This window comes from Macaca nemestrina, chromosome 5, assembly GCF_043159975.1.
Source record: "Macaca nemestrina isolate mMacNem1 chromosome 5, mMacNem.hap1, whole genome shotgun sequence".
Lineage (NCBI taxonomy): Eukaryota > Metazoa > Chordata > Mammalia > Primates > Cercopithecidae > Macaca > Macaca nemestrina.
Window position 1 is genome coordinate 9,140,441 of NC_092129.1, and position 18,061 is coordinate 9,158,501.

At 43.3% G+C, this 18,061-nt stretch overlaps 1 protein-coding gene across 11 annotated transcripts in view; it reads left to right on the forward strand.

The window, feature by feature from the left end:
* The window catches only part of PRKN (parkin RBR E3 ubiquitin protein ligase), a 1,377,649-nt gene that overhangs the window by 194,577 nt on the left and 1,165,011 nt on the right, over positions 1 to 18,061 (forward strand). Inside the window, exon 1 of one of the 11 annotated variants that reach the window (XM_071095935.1) lies at positions 11,562 to 11,759. The exons of the other annotated variants lie outside the window; for them this stretch is intronic. Coding sequence (XP_070952036.1) covers positions 11,655 to 11,759 — 105 coding nt within the window. The 5' untranslated portion in view covers positions 11,562 to 11,654. Of the gene's footprint in view, positions 1 to 11,561; positions 11,760 to 18,061 lie in introns of those variants that run through there. 11 annotated transcript variants of the gene reach the window in all.

The following is an 18,061-nucleotide window of genomic DNA, read 5'->3' on the forward strand; positions in this document are numbered from 1 at the left end:
CATACTCATGGAATTCATCTGTTTGTCAGTTACTAGCCAGTCGCTGAATGGCAGCAAAGCTCAGTAAAAATCAGCAAAAATCAGCAAAGCTCAGCAGACTCTCTTGCTAGACAAAAACTAAGTGGCTTAGTTTTTAACTCTTATATTTTGGGCATTCCTTCTTATCATCTCTCTCCTGTTGTTTAACGCTGAACAGCTGCAGAATGATGGCTGCTTGTTGTAGAGGGCAGCTGACCAAAAATATGCAAATAGAGCAGGGATGCCAAACTATCAGGGATTCAGAAATGTGTTTCTGAGAATGCTCTTTGGGCCACTCTCAGCTGCAAACTAAGAAATCTTAATCCCTGGGCCTCAAACCTACTAAATCGGAAGTCCAGATTGAGAGGCCTGGGGATTTTCATTCAACAGTCACCTTGGGTGATTGGCTTATATTTCTTCTGGAAGAACTCCCCAGGGCCATGCATCCCAGCAGCAGTAGAGTCCTGAGCCTAGGACGGCCTTCTTCTCGCTGGCCTCTTTGCTGGCCCCTAGCCCTGTGCCCATGCCCTTGCCCTCCCTGTCTGGCCGGCTCTCCCCAGTTATCTGCATGATGCATGCCTCAACTTTTAGGCCTTCCTGAAATGTCACCTTATCGTGAGACCTTCCTGATCACCCTATATGAAATGATGCACCATACACTCAACACCAACCTAACAGATTGTGTGACTTACTCAGCCTCGTGTCTGTCTCCCCACATAACGGCAAGGGTTTTGGCAGCTTTGTTCTCCGTTGTACTGCCTGAGCCCAGAACAACCTCTGGCACCTAGGAGGGACTCCGTGTTTAAAAACCCTAAGGAAGAATCAGAGAAGAGAGGCCTCCATCGTACAGGGAGTTGTGAAATTGATGTGAGGATTTCTGAAGACCTCTTTCTATTCTAATCCTACATTGCCCTTTTAACTTGGATTGTAATTTAAAAGTATTAAGACCAAAAATGGTGAAAAGTTTAGACATGTAGACATAAATGACTTTAGAGATTGCTTTCTATATAGTGAGAATGACACGTGACAGATACTTGGACAGATATGTCCAGAAATTCTAGGGTCTTTAGTATCATTTTTAATTTTTTTTTTTTTTTTTTTTTTTTTTTGAGCCAGAGTTTTCCTCTTGTCACCCAGGCTGGAGTGCAATGGCGCGATCTTGGCTCACTGAAACCTCTGCTTCCTGGGTTGAAGTGATTCTCCTGTCTCAGCCTCCTGAGTAGCTGGGACTACAGGCGCCCGCCATCACGCCTGACTAATTTTGTATTTTTAGTAGAAATGGGGTTTCACCATGTTGGCCAGGCTGGTCTCAAACTCCTGACCTCAGGTGATCCGCCCGCCTTGGCCTCCCATAGTGCTGGGATTATCAGGTGTGAGCCATCGTGCCCAGGTCTCTCATTTTTAATTTTATAGATTTATTACTACCTTGTTTTACTATTAAGTGACTTGTTATTAGCAAATTACTGGTTTTTGTTTTTGTTTTGTTTTGAGACGGAGTTTCACTCTTGTCACCCACGCTGGAGTGCAATGGTGTGTTCTCGGTTCACAGAACCTTCACCTCTCGCATTCAAGCAATTCTCCTGCCTCAGCCTACTGAGTAGCTGGGATTACAGGTGCCTGCCACCATACCCGGCTAATTTTTTTGTACTTTTAGTAGAGACAGGGTTTAACCATGTTGGTCAGGCTGATCTTGAACTTCTGACCTCAGGTGATCCGCCCGCCTCGGCCTCCCAAAGTGCTGGGATTACAGGTGTGAGCCACTGCGCCTGGCATCACTGGCTAATTGACTCTGGTAATTTTGAATTTTTAATGTAATATCTCTCTATACAAATAATACACAGAGACAAAACATTGTGTTTAATTTCTATACTTTGATAAGTTTCATTTAATATTCTTTTTTTTTTTTTTTTTTGAGACAGTCTTGCTGTGTCACCCAGGCTGGAGTACAGTGGCATGATCTTGTCTCACTGCAACCTCTGCCTCCCGGGTTCAAGTGAATCTCGTGCCTCAGCTTCCAGAGTAGCTGGGATTATAGGCACCCACCACCATGCCCAGCTAATTTTTATATTTTTAGTAGAGACAGTGTTTAACCATGGTGGCCAGGCTGGTCTCGAACTCCTGACCTCAGGTGATCCACCTGCCTCAGCTTCCCAGAGTGCTGGGCTTACAGGCATGAGCCACCATGCCCAGCCAGTTAATATTCTCTTATAATTTTAACTTGGGGAAACTGAGTTGACTTATATTGTTTCAACTTTAGGGTACCTTTTTCAGGATTGTATTCTGCCTACCTATATTATTGGGGTTGCAATAAACATTAATGGGATCTTTGAATTTATTTAAATTCATGGCCAGGCGTAGTGGCTCAGGAGGCTGAGGCAGGAGAATTGCTTGAACCCACGAGGCAGAGATTACAGTGAGCCGAGATCACACCACTGCTCTTCAGCCTGGGTGACAGAGCAAGACTCTATCTCAAAAAATAAAAAATAAAATAAATTCAGCTGGGTGCAGTGGTTCACGCCTGTAATCCCGGCACTTTGGAAGGCCGAGGTGGGTGGATCACCTGAGTTTAGGAGTTCGAGAGTAGCTTGGCCACCATTGTGAAACCCTGTCTCTACTAAAAATACAAAAATTAGCTGGGCATGGTGGTGGGCGCCTGAAATCCCATCTACTCGGGAAGCTGAGGTAGGAGAATCACTTGAACCTGGGAGGCAGAGGTTGCAGTGGGCTGAGATCAGGCCATTGCACTCCAGCCTGGGCGACAGAGTGAGACTCCGTCTCAAAACAAAACAAAAACAAAATACATTCTCAACAATTTTATTTTTTTTGAGAAATAACTAGGTAGGTGGGAAATTATGACAGTAGTATTTCTGATATTTTGGGTTTAATTTACATCTTTTGCATGTGTCTTTATAATCTTTCACTGTTTAATTTGAGAATTTACTAATCAGCATTAAATTTCACATAGCTGCAAAATTCAGTGTCAGCAGCCCAGTATTTTCTCTACATAGATGTTGACAGGGATTTTCTTCTGTTATTGGGGGACTGTCAGGATCTAGTTCATAAACAATTAAGCTGTGATTCAAGCAGCCTGCATTTTTTGTCTGATGTTTAATGCATTTCCATGAGACTCCTGGAATCTGACTGTAAAACAAAAGAATGTGTCCCTGGTATTCAGATAGTCGATGATGTAAATCCTCCAACTGATGCTGCTGATCTCTTAATATTTTTTCCTTTAGACAAAGAAGCTGTAGGTGCAATACAGAGGAGAAAAATGACAAGGAAATTTAAAACTGAAATCAGTCTTAGTATAGGAAAAATGGAAGGCAAATTGACATATCAGGGACATGAACAATTATGAAATATCATTGGCCAGGTTTCCAAATGCTAATTTACCCATGAGTCTAATTTTCTAGATGAGATGAAAATTACAGAATCCTAATTTTCCTTTGAGAAATGTTTTTCTCCAGAAATAAAGATACAAATGTTATTTTGCAGTAGCATTCCTATACATTCATTCTCGTTAATTAAAAAAAAAAAAAAAAAAAATCTTTACACGGAGAAAGGCTCAATATAAGTACATTTTGCAGCCCTAGCCAAAGCCACAGCCTTAAGGTATTATTCATTGTGTTAATACGTCCCCTGGTTTCTATTTTACTGATGCTCACTGATGCTCCTGTTTAGAATTAAGGCGATCTGTCTTCATGTGTCCTCCCAGCCCTGCCGTAATTGACCTGGCAGGCCACCAGGCTGTGGGCCCCCACGGTAATCACTCGGAGAGGACGTCCCGCCTCTCGAATTTGACTGACAGGACAAGCCCTGTTTTAAAATCACCGTCATGTGCTTTTTATCAGTAGGTGCTACCCATGCTGCCAAGCATATGCACACTAGAATAGACAGCTGTGTCTTTTTAATGTGCCTTTTCCCCAGCAGAGGAAAGTGGCTGAAAACAGCCAGCGCTTCAGCTGGCTGGAAAGGCCCTTTCTGCTGACGACAGCGCTTTTTGAAATCTTTTTTCACTTCTTTACAAGAGAGCCATGTGCATACTCTGCAGGTCGGTTGATCTCAAGTTAAATAGGCTGGCTTTCCACACGCGGTCGCTGCCTCAGAGATTCTGTCTGGATGTAATATTTTCAGCTATCAGAAAATACAAAAACATGGAATCAGTCTACTGGATGAATTTCTCCACCATATAGCACACCACTTGTTTCTCATGAAGACGTGAATTTTAGTTTGGTGAATAATGATGGTTTTTTTAAGTTGTGTTGCCTTTAGGTATTTAGATACTTATTTTCTTTTTTAAAAAATTTAATTAATTAACTAATTTACTTAGAGACAGAGTTTCGCTCTGTTGCCCAGGCTGAAGTGCAGTGACACAATCTCAGCTCAGTGCAACCTCCTCATCCCAGGTTCAAGCTATTCTCCCGCCTCAGTCTCCTTGTACCTGGGATTACAGGCCTCTGCCACCATGCCGGCTAATGTTTTTATTTTTAGTAGAGATGGGGTTTCACCATGTTGGCCAGGCTGGTCTAGAACTCCTGACCTCAAGTGATCTGCCCTCCTCGGCCTCTCCAAGTGCTGGGATTACAGGCGTGAGTCACCGCACCCGGCCAGGTATTTAGACATTTCCAACTTTGACTTTTGAAATTATATTTTGCTCTTACATGAATTTTTATGGAAGAGAGATATTCAGTTGTGAAGATGACTATATTTATACCGTATCGAAACAAAACAATAATGTCGTAGCTGTCCACTGGGTGTTTGGGGTAATGTAGTTTAAGAAGAGAATCCTCAAATGTGGAAATAACCAAGAGAGAAGGCAAGCCCTGGAATAAATCCCACAGTGAACCATGACTTGTGTTTTCACCAACACAGGTCTTCCCTATAAATAGTAAAGCATCCCACATACACATAAGTGACAAGGGCCATGGGAAGCGAGCACTTAACATGGAGATGGATGCCGCTGGTGGAGAGAACAGGAGATGGGAAAGAGGAAGCGTCAACAGGAAGCTGATGTAGAAACAGGGACAGGACAAGATTGGGGCAAGTCATCTCTTTCGCACATTCTGTCTGATTCTGTTTGCCTGGAATATAGCGTCCCAGAAAGGGGAACATGGAGACAGAAGTACAGGACAGGGAGATCCCTGCTGGTAGGTGGCCTTGGAGGAGGTGGCAATGGGAAAGATGAGATCATGCCTGCACTGTGGAGAGGTCCTCCAGGATGCAGGGAGGAAACTGTGGGCCTAAAGTGGGGAGACAGTTCAAGACCATTATGCCAGGTGACAGGGAACACGAGGAAGAAACAGGCATAAAATATAACATAGGTGTTGTGGAAACCCCTGGCAACTCATCGGGCCTGAGCAAAGAAGCGAGGACATGTGGTGATATTTGTAGGAAACTTTAGGCTACAGAGTGAGGTGCTAGTGACATGGCAGAGTATGCTCTGTAGGCATTTTGGGAAATATGGGATTGGATATAGAGTGGAAGGGAAAACAGAGAAATTTCCATGTATTGATCAGCTACTGTGTGTCAGATATTTTGCTATTTAATCATTTTGAAAGCTCCCCAGGTGACTGTGATGTGCAGCCAGGGCTAGAAACTGCTGTCGTCTCAGCCTTCTCTGTACTTAGTTCAGACAATTGGAGTTTGAAGCCAGCCTTCTAAGCCTTCTCCGGAAGATTTATGAGAATGTTTTCAAAGTAAATTTTTAAAAGTTATATAATATCTAATAGAATTGTTAGAAAACTCTTTAAAAACATACAGTTGGTCAACAACCATCTATTTCTTAAACTTTGAGTAGTGTACATATAGATGTATGCATCTGTGTATAGAGACATATGTATCACATGTGATTTGGAGAAAGAAATCAATGCATCTTTGCATGCTGTGTTATACTTTAGCTTTTCCTACAGTGTCTTGGAAGTGCTGTAATTGAACATAGGTTTCAAAAAAGTGTGTTTATTCATATTTCTGGCAGTTCTTTAAAAGTAAACTCATGACACGCCACATATGAGTGTCATGGACCAAGCCGAGCTTGAGCTTTTCTGCTCAGGTAGCAGAGACCTTCATCTTTAAGGAAACTCACTGACAACAAGGCCTGGCCATAAAGAAGTTTGCCGGTATGACAGGATCGATGCAATGAGAGGAGTAAGTAGATAGGTTGAGGTAGTGCAGTGGAATCCCTACAGACAAGCAGGGAAGATGGCTCAAAGGAGATGCAGCAATAAACTTCACTTTCTCTACTGAGTGCCATGTGTTGTCTTTATTTTTTTTTTTTTAAAGCAGGTGACCTTAATATATAACTCAGAGCTAAAATAACACCAGATACCCAAAGGAACTGGAAACATTGTGAGAAGATTACATTGGTCTGTGTAGAATACTTCCTTAGTTACAATGAAAGGACATTCTTTTGTTCTGGACCCTTAGAATAGAAAATAACGTCTCCTGCTTGTCATTTTTATGCATCCAGAAACAGATTTTCAACATGTTATAGTGAAGACATTGCTGAATGAAGTATAGCACCACGTGTTTTACAGTAGTTGATTACAGTCTGTTAGTAAAGTGGCATGACTGGAAATAAGCTGAGACCATTTTAGTGCAGGAGAACTACGGCTCCTTGGTTTGGCCTTAAGTTGTAAGCAGAAAGCTTTGGGAACAGTCCTGCCATTTTCATGGAGTAGTCAGATGTTGTACTTGTCATTAATGTTTTTTGCTATAGTTCTGATGTGTAAATAAGTTACTTAATGGTTGTTGGAGAGAGAAGTTTAGGAGATGGTTGTCAGTACATCAGACCAGTGCTCACCAGGCTGAGAGGCCAGATTTTTGTTTGTTTGTTTGTTTGTTTGTTTTAGGCAGGGTCTCACTCTGTTGCCCAGGTTGGAATGCAGTGGTGTGATCTCGGTTCATTGCAACCTCTGCCTCCCAGGCTCAAGCAATCCTCCTACTCAGTCTCCTGAGTAGCTGGGATTATAGGCGTGTGCCACCATACCCGGCTAATTTTTTGTATTTTTAGTAAAAATGGAGTTTCTCCATGTTGCCCAGGCTTGTCTCAAACTCCTGAGCTCAAACGATCTGCCCACCTTGGCCTCCCAAAGTGCTGGGATTACAGGCATGAGGCACTGAGCCTGGTCCTCATGCCATATTTTAACTTTGATTCTAGAACTCTAGAGAAATATTATTATTTATGAATATAGATGATTGAGTGTGACAAATACAAAACACATAGTAATTTGAGATAGATAGATAGATAGATATATATAGACACACCATCTATTCATATATAGGAAATAGGTACTCTGAGAGACAAATGATCTTGCATTAAGTCATTATATATGTGTGTATTTTCAGGTAGATATGTACATATATATGCATGTATATGATGAAGAAAGACATTGGACAAAATATTAAGTATTATAATAGGAACCAGGGACTCTAAAAGTTATCTGAAACTCAAAATGAGAACTAACAAGGTAGGACAAGGGCAGTTGGGGAGACTGGAGTTTACAGAAGTGTCCCAACCCACTGGGATTGGTAGTCCAGCCATCCCCCCTGAGGTGCAGAAAGACCAAGCAAGTGATAGCTTGGGGGACATGAACACAGCCGACTCCGACTGGCACTGGTGTGAGGGACCCTGATGAGATATAGATCTTGGGGACCCTGGGCTTCCCTTTAGCCAGCGCCTGTTAAGAGTTTTTTCTCATAACCCCAGGAAGAGAAGTGGGGAACGAAGAGAACTGGGGAAGGAAGAGAACTGGGGAAGGAAGACTGGTCATTGAAGAAGTAGTATGCTTAGGTAAGGATGCTTCCCCTCCAATGGGAAGGCAGGGGATCAAGGCAGAGTTTAGAAACTGGGCCCTACCTGGTAGCTGGCAGGAGTGCTCTCTGTCCTCAGTTGGGAAGCTGAATGCGCATGAGCAGGACCTTACAGATGCAGTCTGCATGGCTCTTCTCCACACGGCCTCTGCTGCAGCCGCAGGCAGCTGGAGAGGCAGATCTGGTGGAAACATGTTCGGCAATTAGCCAGAAAGTGGCTCGGGAAAGGGGCGACTCGAGTGCAGTTGTCTGAGGCTGGAGACAGTGTACGTTTTATAAATGTATGTGTTCATAACGTAGACTAAATTTACTTTGGCTGATTTAATTACTTCCTGAAGTTTTAAAATATATTCAGTCAGTGTATGTTGAATAACTGTGCAAAAAATAAAGCCGTATAAACTTCAAGGAGTGTGCAGTCTAATGAAGAAAATGAAACTTGTCATCAAGTGATTATATTGCAAAGCACTGTGCCAAGTTGTAAAAGAACCGTCGTAAAGAGGCACACCATGCTTTCGATGTTCAAGGAAGGGGAAACAAGAAAAGTAACTTCTCAGTGGAATCATGAAAGGGTCATGGCAGATGGAGTCCTGAGAGACGGGGACAGAGGTACCAGCAGGAAGAAACTTCTGGAAGTGGGAGATATTAAGTAGCTTAGAGAGCACGCCTACCCCAGTTCAGCCGGAGTAGAGCCGGGGGGAAAGATGAGGACATCAACTTGCTAGTGTAAGATGGCGAAGAATCACATAAGACCTGAACATCATGTCAAGAAATTTGCCTTTTCTTCAATAGGCATTCTCCTTTTTTGTTTTGTTTTGCATACCCCAAATATTCAAAGACTTAGACAGAGGATGTATGACTAACATCTGGGATTTCATGATGTGGGCCTGTGTGAAATCTTTTATGTACATTTATCTTATTAATCCTCCTTCATATCTTTTTTTATTTTTTTGAGATGGAGTCTGGCTCTGTCACCCAGTCTGGAGTGCATTGGCGCGATCTCGGCTCACTGCAACCTCTGCCTCCCGGGTTCAAGCGATTCTCTAGCCTCAGCCTCCCGAGTAGCTGGGATTACAGGTGTGCACCACTGTGTTTGGCTAATTTTTGTATTTTTAGTAGAGATGGGGGTTTCACCATGTTGGCCAGGCTGATCTCGAACTCCTGACCTCAGGTGATCTGCCCACCTCGGCCTCCCAAAGTGCTGGGATTACAGGCGTGAGCCACTGTGCCCAGCCCATATCTCCTTTTATAAGATAGGAAATACATGCTGAAAGTATTTTGGGCAAGATCATTGAGTTGGTAAAGTATAAAACCAGCATTTGAACCCAGCCTGTTTTGACTCATCCTCTTTTTAATGCACCACATTGCCTCTATTGAAGATGGACTTTTAAAAATTTTTTTGAGACGGAGTCTCGCTCTGTCACCCAGGCTTGAGTGCAGTGCTGCGATCTCGGCTCACTGCAACCTCCACCTGCTGGGTTCAAACAATTCTCCTGCCTCAGCCTCCATCAAGTAGCTGGGATTACAGGCCTGCGCCACCATGCCCAGCTAACTTTTTTTTCTATTTATAGTAGAGACAGGGTTTCACTCTGTTGGCCATGCTGGTCTCCAACTCCTGACCTCAAGTGACCCACCCACCTTGGCCTCACAAAGTGCTGGGATTACAGGCCTGAGCCACCCACCCAGCCATAAATGTATTTACTTTAAAACTGATTCACCCAGAGAACAATAGCATTGTAACTGGATAAAACATGAATGCTCAGTCTTGAGAGACTGTCTTCCTCTGTTGTTGCTGCTTACAATAGTGGGTTGGAATTAGCTAAGCGGATATGAGAATTTGAGAGCCACAGGCCTTCCCTCATTTTATCAACATTATAAAATGTGAAGCACATCAGTACAGCCGATAAGCACCTAGGGCCAGAAGATGTAGTTTAAGTTGTCGGTGTTTGGGAACTGACATTGCCAAGACATTATTGCATCTTTTCTGCTTTATTAAAGGTGACTTAGAATGATGACTTCCAGTTCCTGCTTCTGGCAAGAGTATGGAGTGCTGGCTACTGAGTTTACAGTATCCCCCCAGGGAGAGAAACACAGACTTTTTCAGTGATGTTTACAGTAGGAGAGGTGTAGCTGTTCCCTTTGCTCCTTGTACAAAACACCATACTCAGTTTTACTTCCCATACAGATAAGAAATCTTTGTTCAATCCAGTCTGTGTTCAGAATCCAGATTTACACTGACCTTTTGTGTGGAAGAGATAGTAGATTACCTTTTTTCACAAGTGGTTTACGTTTCTTGTTAATTCAGACCAAGTTAATTCACTCAACATTTGGAGGGAGCAGAGTGGGCAAGGTGCTAGGACACAGAGATAAAAACATTAGCACCCTTGAGGACATCTCCAGCCATTGAGCTTTCGCTCAGACATCATAAAGACTGAGTAAGAAATATCAAACCTGAGCACAAAGAAGATACTACCCAAGGGACCCTTAACAGTGCAGGAGATAGAGCGAAGATAAAACCAGGCCCCTGCCTGTCAGCCCCTGGGGGGATGTGTAACGATGTGCGCTATGAAATGTGTGCTCACGTCTCCATGATGTAGACTTAGCTCTGTAAGGTGACGGGAATAGGCTTGTGTGCGTGCATCTGTCATAAGTGCATATTTTCACTAATAGCAGTAAAGATGTTTGGGGAAAGCTAGGTTGCTAGTTTTATAGTCCATAAAAGCAACTCTCAGGAGTCTAGGGACATACTTGGATTTGTGCTGTAAAGGTTCTGTTAGGGATTGTAGCCTTTGTGTTATCTGGAGAGGGGAGTTGCGGGGACATACCTTAACAATACAATTCAGGGGAAACTTCTTCCATTTGGGTAAATAAGGAAATATATTGTTGTAGGCCAAAGTGAAGATGTGGTTAGTGCTAAGAACCTGTTGTTGCCTTAGCTACTATTGTAAAGACTATTATAAGGTTTACAACACTGTGGCCAAAATGTAGATAAAGTGCTTGTTACATACTTTTTTTTTTTTGAGATGGAGTCTCGTTCTGTTGCCCAGACAGGAGTGCAGTGGCACAATCTTGGCTCACTGCAGCCTCTGCCTCCCGGGTTCAAGTGAAACTACCTTTGCAAAATTATGACTTAGTTTATCAAGATTGTAACAGTGCTTTCCCAAAGCCGACCTCCTCCTTGCCTGAGGACTAGATTGACTTTGTAGGACTAACATTAGCCACAAGGTTAGAAATTAGGGTTTAGGAGTCATGCAGCTGGAGGCTACAAGATTCTGACCGTCCCTAAGCTGCTGCTAAGATCAGTGCTTGAGATATTTGCAGACCCTGACCTTGGTGGATCAGCTGGCCCCACCCGGATCAATAAACTGGCTCATTTGATCTTGTGGCTCCCACCTAGGAACTGACTGAACACAAGAAGCTCCAGTTCCCTATGATTTCATCTCTGGCCAATCAGCACTCCTGGCTCACCAGCTTCCACTCACCCACCTCTGCTCCGCAAATGCTCGGGGAGACTGATTTGAATAATAATAAAACTCTGGTCTTCTGCACAGGCTGTGCGTGAATTACTCTTTCTCTATTGCAATTCCCCTGTTGTGATGAATCGGCTCTGTCTAGGCAGCGGGCAAGGTGAACCCCTTGAAGGGTTACACCAGAGATTCTCCTGCCTCAGCTTCCCAAGTAGCTGGGATTACAGGCATGCACCACCACCCCCCAGCTAATTTTTGTATTTTTAGTAGAGATGGGGTTTGGCCAGGCTGCTGTTAAACTTCTGACCTCAGGTGATCCATCCACCTCGGGTTTTTTTGTTTTGTTTTGTTTTGTTTTTGGAGATGGAGTCTTGCTCTGTCACCAGGCTGGAGTGCAGTGGTGCCATCTTGGCTCACTGCAATCTCTGCCTCCCTGGTTCAAGCAATTCTTCTGCCTCAGCCTCCCCAGTAGCTGGGATTACAGGCACATGCCATCATACCCTACTAATTTTTTGTATTTTAAGTGAGATGGGGTTTCACCGTGTTGTACACGCTGGTCTCAAACTCCTGAGCTCAGGCATTCCACCCACTGCGGCCTCCTAAAGTACTAGGATTATGGACGTGAGCCACTGCACCCAGCCTATACTTTTTAACTTACTTTTCTTGAAGTTTTAGGATGCGAGTCTCTGTAATTTGAATTTAGAACATACATTCCATTAAAAATGCTGCTAATAGCATTTTTAATCCCTCACGCGTGACTTGGACTTCATGAGATGCTTTCCAGTGCTTTTCTCACTGACTTCTCACAGCAACCCTAAGTGGTAGATGTATTTCTGCTCTCACGGAGGCAGAGTGTGTTATTCTTTGTGCAGACGAGGAAACTGAGACTGGAGATTTTTTTTTTTTTTTTTTGAGACAGAGTCTCGCTCTGTCGCCCAGGCTGGAGTGCAGTGGAGCGATCTCGGCTCACTGCAAGCTCCGCCTCCCGGGTTCACGCCATTCTCCTGCCTCAGACTCCCCAGTAGCTGGGACTACAGGCACCCGCCACCACGCCCAGCTAATTTTTTTGTATTTTTAGTGGAGACGGGTTTCACCGTGTTAGCCAGGATGGTCTCGATCTCCTGACCTCGTGATCCGCCCGCCTCAGCCTCCCAAAGTGCTGGGATTACAGAGACTGGAGATTTAAATATTCACCCAAGGATATGGCTGGTACATGGTGGGTCTCGGACTTTAACCCCAAACTTCTGACTCCAGATTCTTTGTCTTTCAACTAGGCCACACTGTTTTATGGCAGTCTGTTTAATTTCAATGTGGCTTTGACTTCTGACTACGAGCCATTAAGCTACAGTTCTCTGACTCTAGCCCCTAAGTGTGTCTTCAAAGTCTAACCTGAGTACCCAGCTGCCTACAGCAAGTTTTCACTCAGCTATTCCTCAGGTGATACAAATAAAGATAATTCTCCACCCCATCCAACTTCCATTTCCAGGCAAATCCATGTTGGATGCTAATCATTTTAAATAATAATTAACTCCTGGGAATGCCTCTAATTTTTTTTTTTTTTTTTTTTTTTTTTTGAGACTAAGTTAGTTTCGCTCTTGTTGCCCAGGCTGGAGTGCAATGGTGTGATCTCGGCTCACTGCAACCTCAGCCTCCCGGGTTCAAGCAATTCTCCCATCTCAGCCTCCCAAGTAGCTGGGATTACAGACATGTGCCATCATGCCCTGCTAATTTTGTATTTTTAGTAGAGACGGGGGTTTCTCCAAATTGGTCAGGCAGGTCTCAAACTCCCGACCTCAGGTGATCCGCCTGCCTTGGCCTCCCAAAGTGCTGGGATTACAGGCGTGAGCCACCACACCCAGCTTAAGATTTTTACTTTGTCTACTGTTACTGTAAATCCTGGCCTTAGGTCAAAACAACCTTGACCATAAACCCTGCCCTTACATAGGTTGAGGTAGCATTCTTGCCTTTCCCTAGGGATGGAATTCAATTGTCCTACCCATTCCTTTCTCAGGGTATATAAGCCCTGGGTGCGGTGGGTAGCGGCACAGGAATCCACTGTCTGGTCTCACTGCCGCCTGAGACATGGCTTCTGTTGGTGAGTCCCTATTAAATGTTTCTTTTCGAGAGACTGGGCAGGTCAGTTCAGCTTCCTCGAACTTGGCGGGTGGGTGGCATAGACCTGCCTGCTGCAGAGCACAGAGGTCTTGGGCCATCTTTCTATCAATTCTAAGAAACTCGGAATGAATGAATATTAAGAACTATTAGAACTATTATTGTATATCATCTTTATAATTTTCCATTGTAATATCAATGTTCTGTTTTGGCAGGGAAATTTGGAGAGTGTGGAGGAGAAAAAGAAATTTAGTATATATAGGCATGCTTTTCTAGTTCCCTTCAGGTGTACGGATATTTTAAATGTAATGAATAATTGCAACTATTGAATGAAGTGATATTTTTATGCGTTCATTCCCAACTACTAATTTTTCTTCCCCCATCAAGTTAGAATTAAACTAATCAGTATAAATGTATCACTAAAAAAAGCTGAGTATAGGCCAGGCACAGTGGCTCATGCCAGTAATCCCAGCACTTCAGGAGGCTGAGGTGGGCAGATTGCTTGAGGCCAGAAATTTGAGACAAGCCTGGACAATATGGTGAAACCCCATCTCTACTGAAAAGACAAAAATTAGCTGGGTGTGATGGTGCATGCCTGTAGTCCAGCTTCTTGGGAGGCTAAGGCACTAGAATTGCTTGAACCCAGGAGGCGGAAGTTGCAGTGAGCCAAGATCACACCACTGCACTCCAGCCTGGGCAACAGATCAAGACTCTGTCTCCAAAATAAATAAATAAATAAAAATCTGCGAAAGCTGAGTATAATGCTGTTACTCTCTTGTAGGTTTTTTTTTTTTTTTTTTTTTTTTTCGTTTAGAGACAGGCTCTCACTCTGTCAGACAGGCTCTCGCTCTGTCATCCAAGCTGGAGTTCAGTGGCACTGTGGGATCATAGTTCACTGTAACCTCAAACTTCTGGGCTCATAGAATCAATCTGACTGCCTCAGCCTTGCCACCATGCCCCATCTTCTAGGTTATTTTACTCCCTTTTCGTATCAGCTCTTTGCATTTAATTAGTAATGTCTTAGCTTCCAGACAGTATCTTTTCTGTGCTATTTGCTATTGTGTATATGATACTTTAAATTTACACTAAGACGATATTGATCTTCAAGGAGAAATTAAAGTATTTTGTGAATGGAATCTTCTAAGTTATTTATATCTTGGCTTGAATGCAGTTTAATGACTATTTTCTGTAAATTATGTAACTATTATTTATATTTATTTCTTACTGATCTTTGCTCTTTTATTATAACTTGTCTTGAGCCCTGCCTTGTACTTCCTGTTTGGTTTATCTGAGTACTTTTTTTTTTTTTTTTTGAGACGGAGTTTCACTTCGCCCAGGTTGGAGTGCAGTGGTGCAATGTTGGCTAACTGCAACTTCCGCCTCCTGGGTTCAAGTGATTTTCCTGCCTCAGTCTCCCGAGTAGCTGGGATTACAGGTGCCTGCCACCACGCCTGGCTATTTTTTTGTATTTTTAGTAGCAGTGAGGTTTCACTATATTAGCCATATTAGCCGGGTTTCACCATATTACCTCAGATGATCTGCCTCCTCGGCCTCCCAAAGTGCTGGGATTACAGTCATGAGCCACCACACCTGGCCCTGAGTAAATACTAAATTCAGTTGATTGTTCCTGAAGACTGAGCTGTCTCTTTGGGTGATGCCTCTGAGATTGGTGGTGGAAGGAAGCCCAGGCTGGATCCAGTGGAACCAGCCATTGTCACTTGTTAGTGTGGCCTTGGGCAGGTGGCTTAACTCTAGTGTCCTAATTCTCCTTCCCAGGGTGGATATGAGATTAAAAGGAGTGACTGTGTGTAAAGCACCTGATGGGAAGAAAGTGCTGATGAGAGCTATATTGCTTTCTCCTGTTCCCTCCTCACTTCTTTTAAAAATTGAAACACACATGGACCATGTCTGCATATACTGAGGCTTTGTTAAAGTTAGTCTTTATGAGCTGACAGCAGATTCGTTCTTTATTCGATCAGTTTTAACCAGTCATAATGAAGAGACTAGTGTGACCTTTATACATGACCCAGTTAGTAAACTGTTCATCTAGAAACTTAGAAACCTATATGCTGATAGTTCTAGTTTAATAATTCTTGTTAATTTTATTTACCAAAGAACCAGAGATGTATATTCCCAGTATGAAGTGATTTTCATTTAGATAATTTTTTATTCAACCTTTGTAAGTATTTTATTTTGTGGGGGAAAAAAAAATCACCTAATGTACTTATTTTGGATTTTCCTGTTGGTGGCAATGGTTTTTGCATACCTTTGAAGACTGTTACATGCGAATTTGAAATGCAGATTAGCTCTATGATACACTCATTGTAACTATGCGTCTTGCTTGTCGGTCTTGCTCTGAGTTGTAGGATACTCAGTTATGTTTTATCCCAGTTTCAGATGAGAAATAGTGCTCATCCTTGCTAGAAACTGCCCTTTGAAGCAAAGTTCAAGTTCTCAGGGAGAGAGCCAATCACCCTGGCTCCTCCTACCTTCAGTTAAGCAGAGTACAAGCCTTAGTATATGGAAATGTGAGCTTTGTTTTGCAGAGTAAATCCTGTTTGTTTGTGTTGTGGGCTTTGTTTTTATTTTTATTTTTATCTTGTTTTCTCTCTCGGAAAAGCTCAAGCCTCACACAGGTTATTTTCCCCTGATACTTGATGGTCTACACAGTTTCATTTCATCATGTCATACTTAGGGAATGACCAGTCTTTCAATGTGCCTTAAAGGGCTAACCTAGGAATTATTAGCCATGTGCTATTCATCAACAAGGTACACTTTGATAGACTTTTTATTGCTTAAGTCAACAGCTTTTGAAAATCGAATCCTCTATGTTTTCCTCTGTCTCCAGGCCTCTCCACGCCTATTGTTATTCTCTTATGCAGCTTTTCTTTTTCTTCCATCTAGCTATCTTCTACCAGGCTAAGGGCTGGAGTTTTACTGCTTTGGACCAGACGTCACAGCTCTGGTTTAATCCACAAACCTTCGGTACTTCTTTTTTTTTTTTTCTTTTTTTCTTTTTTTTTTTTTTAAAGCTGGAGTGCAGTGGCACGGTCTCGGCTCGCTGCAATCTCCACCACCCGGGTTCAAACTATTCTCCTGCCTCAGCCTCCCGAGTAGCTGGAACTACAGGCATGTGCCACCAGGCCCGGATAGTTTTTGTATTTTTAGTAGAGGTGGGCTTTTACTGTGTTGGCCAGGCTGGTCTTGAACTCCTGACCTTGTGATCTACCCGCCTTGGCCTCCCAAAGTGCTGGGATTACAGGCGTGACCCACAATGCCCAGCCACCTTTGGTTTGTTTTTAAGCTTTTGACTGTTTTCTGAATTTTTTTTTTTTTTTTTTTTTTTACTTCTAATGATACCAAGTATTTTGTAGTAGTTTTTGTTTTGTTTTGTTTTGTTTTGTTTCCTCAGCCTTGTGGAGGTTCTGCATTATAGTTCTTACAACTAATTTCTATTTAATTATTTTTACCTTGACTCCGATAGTTTAACTGTCATCTGCATTTTATTTCTTGAACAGAATGTTAAAATAAATTAAAAGGCTGGTTACAGTGGCTCATGCCTGTAATCCCTGCACTTTGGGAGGCCAAGGCAGGCGGATCGCTTGAGCCTCAGAAATTTTGACCAACCTAATTTCACAGCATAGTGAAACCCCAGCTTTACAAGAAATATAAAAATTAGCTGAGTGTGGTTTTGTACCTGTGGTCTGAGTCTGAGAGGTGGGAGGATCACCTGAGCCTGGGAGGTCAGGGCTGCAGAGGGCCATGATTGCACCATTGCACTCTAGCCTGGGCAATGGAGTGAGACCCTGTCTCCAAAAAATAATAATAAATTAGCAAGTTAAAAATAAATAGTGAATCATACGTTTTACACCTTAGCAATTTAACCGATGACATCTCATTCATCTGACAACCTTGTGGAGAAGAGTCATTCATTTATTTATTCCACAAATTTTTTTTTAAGCATTACTGCATGCCAGACACTATACTGGATCCTAAAAATATGAAGTGGACAACATTGGTCAAAATCTCTGACTCGTGGGGCTGCATTTAATTAAGGGAGGAGGAGAATACACAGTCATTAAATAGTGTATTGACTATAAGCACTAAGGAGAAATGTCTGGCAGAACGGGAAATTGGAATCGTGGGAGGGAGTCGAGGAGATGGAGCCAATTTCTGATTTTAGATGAGGCCATGCCTCACTGGGCAGGTGGGGTTTGGATCAAGCCCGGCCTCTCTGAGGGACTGAGCAATGTGGCCAGCCTGGGCCCAGCATTTCAGGAGGAGGAAAGAAGTACAGAGGCCCTTCAGGCTCGGGGGAGGTTGGGTGGGAGGACCGGGCAGCAGGGAGGCCCGTGAGTCTGGAGTGAGCAGAACCCAGGGGACAGGAGCTGGAGATGAGGTCAGAGAGCACCTGGGAAGAGGTTATTGTTCTTCTTTTACAGAAAGAACAGATACACACACAGGGTCAGAGTGGTCTTGGCAGAGGGAGTTCCTCAGGGTCACGGAGCTAGAAAGGGGCAGGGCTAGGACTGAGCAGGACTAACTGGCACTTGGAGCCCAGGCGTGGGCTGGGGCCTCCCACTCAGGTGTCATCCTTGCTTGAAGTAGTTGACATTTTATTTCTCACTTTGCTCATCTTCCTGTCTTTGGAGAGTAGG